Consider the following 8,781-nt stretch of genomic DNA (forward strand, 5'->3'; position numbering starts at 1 on the left):
TGAGCCGAATTGGTTCAATTTTCTAACCAATTTCAAAAATAAAAAGAGACAATATCAAATCAAAGCTAATAGGGTCTAACCCAATAAAAAATGACATTAACTTGCAAACGAGTGGTCAGTTTTCCAAAATTGAAGTTAGAAAGGCGGAACCCTAGAAAAGATTAGTGTGTCACCTCAGTGAGGTGAGGGTTATTTAAGGAGAACCACCTCTTATCTTGGTTATGTTTGATCGTTTTGTGAGTTGGTGGTATCCTTGACGACATCATCAGAACCTGCCTTGCCAAACGGGCTAATAGATTCCACTGAATATCCTTCTGCTGTTTCAATATGCTTAGCGTGCTTTTACACGATTACTCACCCTTCACTTGATTAACGTCTCACTCTAGAATTATTAACACCCACCGTTGGATCCTTTCCCCAAATTATCGTAGCCTGTGGCGCGTCACAGTGGACCTTTCCTCTTGGCAGAATTATCCGAATTAAGGGCCTTTCAGTCATTTATGAGGAGAAGGCGGAGCAAATCATAATCGACAAAACCAGACAAGCAAACCAACCAACCAGCCGCCAGGAAAGGGAGGGAACCCATACTGCTAAGAAAGCAACGAAAGCAACCTCCACCAAACGGCGTCGTCTTTCTCTAAGCCTACCACTGAAACACACAAAACGACGACGCTTCTCTTGTCTCATCCTAGTTAGATATCTCCATTGGTAACATCATTTCCCTCTCTCCCAAGTCATCCCCCTTCACTGTCTCGCAGATATCAATCCATCGCCGATCGGAAAAAAATCGCTTCACAACGCCTCAACCGAGTTCGCAACAGAGTCTTCCGACTCGCAGCGGATCTAATCGGACCGTGTTCACCGATCTGCTCGCCGAGTCTTGCTCTCTCTCTATATTGATTGCGATTAACCAGAAGCTTACTTCAGACGACGCCGTATACTCTTTCTGATTCTTCGCTCTCTAATGTAACCAGCTTTGGTAGGAGCAAAGTCGTACTTTTATCAAAATGGATCGGGCGGCGATGACTGTCGGGCCGGCCATGGACATGCCGATCATGCACGACAGCGACCGGTACGATTTCGTCCGAGATATCGGGTCCGGAAACTTCGGGGTAGCCAGGTTGATGAGAGACAGGCAGACCAGGGAACTCGTTGCAGTAAAGTATATCGAGCGCGGTAACAAGGTCAATTTTGGAATTTCATTTTCTATCGGCGTTTTAATTGATTTTTGTAACATCTATTTATGGAAATTTTGGGTTAGCCTTTTGTTTAGTTATTTTGCCAGATTTGGGTTAGCCTTTTTCAGTCGTGGATGTTATTATGCTTATCTTTTTAGTTTCTAATTTTGGTATCTGATCGATTTTGGAACTAATTTTTGGTACGCGCGCTTATTTCCTATTAATAAAGGCATGATGATTAAATGTTAGAATGTTAACGAAGCTAATTTTATGTCCGAGAAACTAAACAACATTTTGATTAACATAAGTTAAAGCTTGGGTGAAAATAGATATTGAAAAGTTCTTATATGGTTAGTTATTTAGATATGCTTAGTGTGTATGCAATGCATCACTTGCAAGTGGAAACAAATTGCTGTTGGTGTTGATGGAATGTGGAGATTTTGGAGTATTTGTTTCTCATTGTGGTGCTGTGTTTTGCAGATTGATGAAAATGTTCAAAGAGAAATAATTAATCATAGGTCGCTGAGGCACCCCAACATCATTAGATTTAAAGAGGTTAGTTAGCTGCTTTTTGATGATCCGATTTTGATTGCGTCTTTCTAGTGATGTTAAGCTAATTGACTGCTTTGTATAGGTCATTCTTACGCCTACCCATCTGGCCATTGTGATGGAATACGCTTCTGGAGGAGAGATGTTTGAACGAATATGCAATGCTGGGCGCTTCAGTGAGGATGAGGTCCTCATTTCAATATCTATAATTTCTCAATGTCTTTCTTTTACTTTTTCACTTTATATGTTGAAGATGTGTGGTTTCTTTGTTGGTCCAGGCTCGCTTCTTTTTTCAACAACTTATATCTGGAGTCAGTTATTGCCATGCAATGGTATTTAAATCTTTCTTTTCAGATGATTGTAAGACTTTAAATCTATTTTTCCGCTGGATGCTGACTAGACAATTTATTTGAATTATTACTTTCCCTTTTGAAGCAAGTATGTCACCGAGACTTGAAGTTGGAAAACACTTTGTTGGATGGCAGTCCAGCTCCTCGCTTGAAAATATGTGATTTTGGCTACTCAAAGGTACTAGGCGTTTTTTCATTTTCTTGCTTATTCGACATATGCTTTGTGTTCATATCGTTAATTGAAATAAAGTGAACCCAACACTAACTTGAAATAAACTTCTCATCTAGAAGTCACAAGATTCTTGCGTATCAGTTGCCTTGTATTTTGAATTGATCTTAGGTTAGTTTGATCCAAGACCCCTGGTCATCTTGTTAGAGACTTTATTTAGACATTAATTTCAGAGGGGTTTGAGCTCTCAAGGTAATTAGTGACGTGGTTTCTAGTATAGTTAGCCTAGTTGGTATTCATTTTCATGTATTTGATTGTGGGTATTTTGTCAGTCTTCAGTGCTTCATTCACAACCAAAATCTACTGTTGGAACTCCTGCATACATTGCTCCAGAAGTATTACTGAGGCAAGAATATGACGGAAAGGTATAAGAATTCGTTAATTTTATTAATCATTTATCAGGTTATGATGTCTCTTGTTTTTACTTTACTGAATTTGTATTTCCCCGATTGTTTGAACCGAGAAGTCTTGTTTAATAGATAGCATTCTGTTCTGGAGTAGACCATACGCTGAGTTTTGACAAATGTTTGATTAATATATTCCTTGATTTCCCATTTAAATATGTTTTAACTTTGTTGGACTGTAATTTGAATAATGATCATGTTTTTCTGTCCAATATGTCCTCTCTCACCATTCAAGCTTTACTTTCCAATTCAAATAAACATTTAGCCCTGTGATTGGTTCATTTAAAACATGATTTATTTTTGCTGGCTCATACAATTTTCAACTTCAAATAAATGGGTGTACAACAGTAAAAGAAAACAAAAGAGCAATTACCTAGTTTTTTGGTTGTATTAACATGGGATCCTGGCACGGGATATCTAGATATAATCCTAAGTTCCTAACCGTATTCCTTTCCCATGAAGTGGTAGTTCTCAAGAGTCAAAATGCGTGATTGCACTTGACAGCCAGACTTTTACCATTGCACCGGATAATGCCTCTTAATTATTCAGATGTGGATGTTAAAGTGCCCTCCTTTTTTTATGATAAGAAATAGACATGAGTTGGCATTCATCATCTCTTCATGTTAGATAATTGTTCCTTAATTTTCATGTTGTGCTTTTATGCTATTGGGATAAAGCATCTAATAGTTACTGATTTCATTTTAGGCCTGCCTGTATGCATCAGCTAATTTTATGTGTATTGGCTTTACTTCTCATGTGCGAATTCGGAGCTTAAACAGGACATACAAACACTTTGTCTTGCATATCTTATTCTTTAAACCATTTTTTGTCCTTTCCTTTTCATATATATGAAGTTTTAAGTTTTATAAGTTTCAAATAATGTGAATCCTTGTTATTGAATCAAGAAGTTTCTATATTGATCTTGTGTTGCAACATCAGATTGCAGATGTATGGTCATGTGGGGTAACCTTATATGTGATGCTGGTGGGATCCTATCCTTTTGAGGATCCTGATGAACCAAAGGATTTCCGGAAGACTATACAAGTATGTCATTTAGCCTTAGCATGAAATAAAGTTTCTTAATGTAAATTGCTTGATTTGAGATGTGTTATTTATCATCTCCATGCAGAGAATACTCAGCGTCCAGTATTCCATTCCAGATTCTGTTCAAATATCTCGCGAATGTCTAGAACTGATATCGAGAATCTTTGTCCCAGATCCTGCTGCGGTTAGTTTATTCTCTCTCTCCTTGTTTGTTCTGCATTCCTTCTATTAAACTTGGGTGTCTACTTTTTTCTCCCAAAAAAAAAAAAAAAAAAAAAAAAAAACCTTGGGTGTTTATGGTTTTCCAAATTCTCTCAGTTTATGAAGCTGTTTTTTTAATTATTTTTTCTTCCGACCTCTGTTTCTGTTATAGCACTATGTACCTTTATCTCTTTTGAATAAGTTTCTTCACTGCATTTGCGTGCAAATATTTGGAGTGTTTGAGTTATTGGGGAATAACCTTTTCTTTACTTTTAGTGCCTGTTTGATAAGCCCACCAGGGAAATTAAAGTTGTTCAAATTTCATGAACTTTATTATAAGAGTTTGAAATACTTTTTATGGTCAAGGACAGTAAAATGATTTGAAATAAGATTCACAGAAAGAGGAAACTGGCCGTAACCACCTTAAAAGAGCCGATCAAGGCTCTTTGCGCTTAGAATCTTACAATATAATAATGCATCAGACATTGAAGTGTGATTGTGGGAGTGAAGACCAAATTAAATTACTTTCCCTTGACATTTTATTCTGAAAGGAAAGGTAATCTGACTACTTTTCATACTCCATGGAAAGCCTACCAAAGGCATGCTTGTATAACTCCCCGAATTTTTTATTACTTCCTGCTTTTGTGCAAGGGTATATCTGAGGCTGTGTGGTTTTCATGGCAGCTTTCAGCAGTTCTCCAGTTTCCCATAGTTGAGCACATAGTGCCAGAACTGGAGGAATAAATGGACTTGTTACATCTTAGTAATACAACAGAGAATTAGAAACTTAAATACTTAGAGAGAATTATCTTGAAAGTTGTTGCTTTTGGGGAATTCCATTTGTAGAGAACTAGAGAATCTAGCTTCTTTCTTTTCCTTTCTTTGTTGTTGACTCTGCCTATGTTTATGAATGCACATGTAACAGAGGATTACCATTCCTGAGATAAAGAACCACTCGTGGTTCTTGAAGAATCTCCCAGCAGATTTGATGGACGAGATGAAAATCGGCAGCCATTTTGAAGAGCCTGATCAACCCATGCAAAGCCTAGATGTAATCATGCAAATAATTGCGGAGGCCACTATACCAGCAGCTGGAACCCTTGGTCTTAGCTCTTACATGACGGACAGCCTAGATATGGACGATGATATGGATGACTTGGATTCAGAGTCTGAACTTGATGTCGATAGCAGTGGGGAAATAGTGTATGCAATTTAGTTCCAGTATGTGATGTAGTCAGGTGAGAAAGAATTTTTACCGTTGGTGAAAAACTAGAAAAGAGAATGTGCAATAGAGTATGTGATAGATTAGCATAGATAATGAGATAAGGGGAAGGCATTATGCTATCATCATATGCTCCTTGGAGTTTTCATATATTTATAACACATAGTTGTATATTGTTTTATTTTACTGTGGGGGAATTTTATTTTTAATGCTATCTAAGGGTTGTAAGTGGTGGTGGTGGACACATGATATCCACACCCTGCCTTTTTGTTGAACCTCACGTGACTTTAATAATTGTTCACTTTGGTCCTGCCTTTATTCTTTATGCAAAAGAAGGGAAAAAAAAGAAGGTAGACGGACATTCTCTTGGCAAATGATTTTGTTGGAGACATGGGGAGATGGAAGTGGAGTGAGGGAAGGGGTGTAGTAGGTAGGTGATGGGTTGGGGTATGGATGGAGATAAGAATTACTTGAACTATACTACTCTACAGAATTCCAAACAAAACTGAAAGGAAAAATTGTACGTAATCTATTACTGGCTGGAGTTGTCCAATTCCATGAGGCCATGTGTCAAGGAAGGGAGATTTCATAATTATTATAATTTTGCGCCAGTAAGATAAGTTGATAAATCCCATTTATACAAATCCTCTTCGAAACTAGGCAGATATATAACTAAAGCTGATTAATTATAGATCCATAAAATTCTTTGTATGTTTGTGTTATTTGATAAATTTGGAGCAAATTTAATGACAGTTCTAGTGATGGTCATGTGAATTTGGCTAGATGGTGAGGGTAGTGTGGCCACACTCGTTGTACTCAAGTTCGAATCTTCTTCCTGTTAATTAGAGTAATTTAAAATATTGCGTTGTAAAAATAAAACGATTTGTTATCCAAATAACTGCTTGATAAAAAGAGACATAAAGCAGAGCCAATTGAAAGTAAACTTATTTGCCTTTAAGATGGAGTTCGGCTCTCGCAATTAACCACTCCACAAGGGTACAAAAAGTGTGACACCAATACAATACTCTAGAATGATCAAAGATAAATCAATATACAGTATATACTATCTTGCATCTGTTAACCATGTGTTTTAGTTAAGAAAATGTTAAGTCAGCATGTGCAGATCACGTGCTTTCTGTTTTGCTTTCTGTTAAGTTTGTTAGCACTATATCAGGAAGCGTGCACTGTACAAAAGCTGGATCAAAAGCTGTGTATCAGATTTTATTAATTCTAATAAGAAATACTGGTTTTACAAGGCTCGTTTCTTCTTGCTTTCTCTCTTCTTTCTTCTCTTGAAATCCCTAAATCTCATTCTCTTCTTCTTGTTAATATGGTATCAGAGCCCATCGTGGCTTGACACTTTCGATCCACTTCTGTTTCTTTCTTCTTCTGTTTTTCTCTCCTTTCCTTTCTGATTCATCAATGGCGACTTCTTCCTCTTCCTCTTTGGTCAAGATTGACGGTTTGCTTGGGATGATCACTCTTCGTCTCAGGGACGATAATTTTCTCAAGTGGAGTTTTCAATTGGAATCAGTTCTTCAAGGTTATGATCTGTTTGGGCATTTTGACGGATCTGAAGTTGCTCCTCCTCGCTTTGCTATTGCTGATGAGGAGGGTGTTACATCTGCTGTTACTGCAGCTTACAAGGAATGGATTCGCACTGATAAGGCTTTACTCAGTTTGCTCATTGCCACTCTCTCTGATGAGGCCATTGAGTATGTTATTGGCACCAAGACTGCTCGTGATGCCTGGTTAGGTCTTTCCGATCGTTATGCATCGGTTTCTAGGGCACGAATCAATCATTTGAAGACTGAATTGCAGACGGCCCAGAAGGCTGGAGATTCGATCGAGCGCTTTCTCTTGCGTCTGAAAACGGTCCGTGATCAATTAGTTCAAGCTGGGGTGAAGGTGTCTGACGATGACTTTATGATTGCTACTCTTAATGGCCTCCCTCAGGAATATGACATGATCAAGACGGTTTTGATTGCACGGGATTCTCCAATTTCTTTGAAGGATTTTCGCGCTCAGTTGCTGGGTGCAGAGCAAACCGCAGAAGCTCGATTGGTTCCTCACTCTGCGATGTTCGTCACTCCGTCGTCTTCGTCATATACTTCTGTGAATGCTATGAGCCCTTCTAATTCTGGTATGGGTTTATTGCCTACTCCATCTTCTTTACCAGTTGCCTATATGGGGTCCTATGATCGTTCTGTTATGCCTTCATTGGATCGCAATTCTGGTTCAAGACCTTTTCTTGGTAACAATGGTGGTTTTAGTCGTTTTAACGATCATCAGCATCATGGTATCGCCAATAGTCAGCGTGAAGGTTTTTCTGGTTTCACTAATCATTCTGGTTCTGGGAGAGGCAGATTTCAAAGCAGAGCCTCTCCTTCATCTTTCTCAGGAAATCGATTTGGTTCCAATTTTTCTCAGAAATCTGCAGTTGTTCCTGAATGTCAGATATGCAGCAAACGGGGTCACACGGCTGCTAATTGTTATTTTCGCCATGAGGCAAGCTCTTCTAGGCATGGATCTCAGGTTATTGAATGTCAAATCTGTGGTAAGAAGGGTCATGGAGCCTTGGATTGTTTCCATAGATCCAACTATGTCTATCAAGGTCAAGCCCCTCCTTCTAACCTTTCTGCTATGACTGCCCAAACTTCCTATATACCTGATCAAGACTGGATTGCAGATAGTGGGGCTTCTCATCACATGGTGTCTGATATTTCCTCCTTAACTCATGTTGCTCCTTGTGAATCTACAGAGCAAGTGATTGTTGGTAATGGAGAAGGTTTGAAAATTAAACACATTGGTACTACTGCCATTGCATGTGATTCTACTTCTCTTAGAATGCCATCAGTATTTCATGTTCCACAGTTATCTGCTAATCTCTTGTCTGTGCATCAGCTGTGTAACGATAATAACTGTGTTATCAGCTTTGATGCTTCTGGTTTTGTGATACAGGATCGGGTCACCAAGACAATCCTTCTACAAGGCCGAAGTAACAACGGGTTGTATCCTATTTCCTCTGCTGTATCCTCTCATTGCCTATCCAAGAAAGTGGCTTTGCTTGGACAACATGTTCAGTCGTCCATTTGGCATCACAGACTTGGCCATCCAACGAATGAAGTGGTGCACTCAATGCTTAAAGCCTCTGGTTTGCAATGTGCAAATGATTCTTCCAATTTGAATCCCTTGTGTTCAGCTTGTCTTCAAGGGAAGATGCATCGACTCCCATTTCCTGTTAGACATAATAGGTCTGAAATTCCTTTTCATACTGTTCATAGTGATGTATGGGGTCCTTCCCATTACAAATCTGTTGAAGGTTACAGATATTTTGTTTCCTTCCTTGACGAATGTACTGGATACTTGTGGGTTTATCCCTTTTTCAATAAATCCGAAGTTTTCTCCAAATTCCTACAGTTTCATGCTTTGATACAAAATCAATTCAGTGCTGCTATTAAGTGTTTTCAGAGTGATGGTGGTGGTGAATTTCTTAGCAAGGTTTTTACAGATTTTTTGGCTTCCAAGGGTATTGTGCGTCGTTTGTCTTGTCCGTATACTCCGCAGCAAAATGGACTGGCAGAGCGGAAGAATAGGCATATTG

General features: G+C 38.7%; 1 protein-coding gene across 2 annotated transcripts; it reads left to right on the plus strand.

Moving 5' to 3' along the window:
• The first annotated feature begins 559 nt into the window (after positions 1-559).
• On the plus strand, positions 560-5,487 carry LOC117633819 (serine/threonine-protein kinase SRK2I). Of its 2 annotated transcripts, XM_034367617.1 has the most exons (9): positions 562-1,184; positions 1,659-1,733; positions 1,813-1,914; positions 2,006-2,059; positions 2,163-2,255; positions 2,579-2,671; positions 3,650-3,754; positions 3,840-3,938; positions 4,881-5,487. In XM_034367617.1, the coding sequence occupies exons 1-9, from the start codon at positions 1,008-1,010 to the stop codon at positions 5,169-5,171; spliced, it is 1,089 nt and encodes a 362-aa protein (XP_034223508.1). In that variant the 5' UTR covers positions 562-1,007; the 3' UTR covers positions 5,172-5,487. The 2 variants fall into 2 exon arrangements, with proteins under 2 accessions (XP_034223510.1, XP_034223508.1); XM_034367619.1 differs by lacking the exon at positions 2,579-2,671 and having other exon boundaries at positions 560-1,184.
• The last annotated feature ends 3,294 nt before the right edge of the window (positions 5,488-8,781 follow it).

The sequence above is a fragment of the Prunus dulcis genome, chromosome 7 (assembly GCF_902201215.1).
Source record: "Prunus dulcis chromosome 7, ALMONDv2, whole genome shotgun sequence".
Classification (NCBI taxonomy): Eukaryota; Viridiplantae; Streptophyta; class Magnoliopsida; order Rosales; family Rosaceae; genus Prunus; species Prunus dulcis.

Bases quoted from the DNA above. Each gene is read 5' to 3' on its own strand.
- LOC117633819 (XM_034367617.1), top strand. From the start codon at position 1,008: ATGGATCGGGCGGCGATGACTGTCGGGCCGGCCATGGACATGCCGATC. The intron at 2,256-2,578 runs GTACTAGGCGTT...GTATTTTGTCAG, and splicing joins GTGATTTTGGCTACTCAAAG to TCTTCAGTGCTTCATTCACA. The intron at 3,939-4,880 runs GTTAGTTTATTC...CACATGTAACAG, and splicing joins TTGTCCCAGATCCTGCTGCG to AGGATTACCATTCCTGAGAT.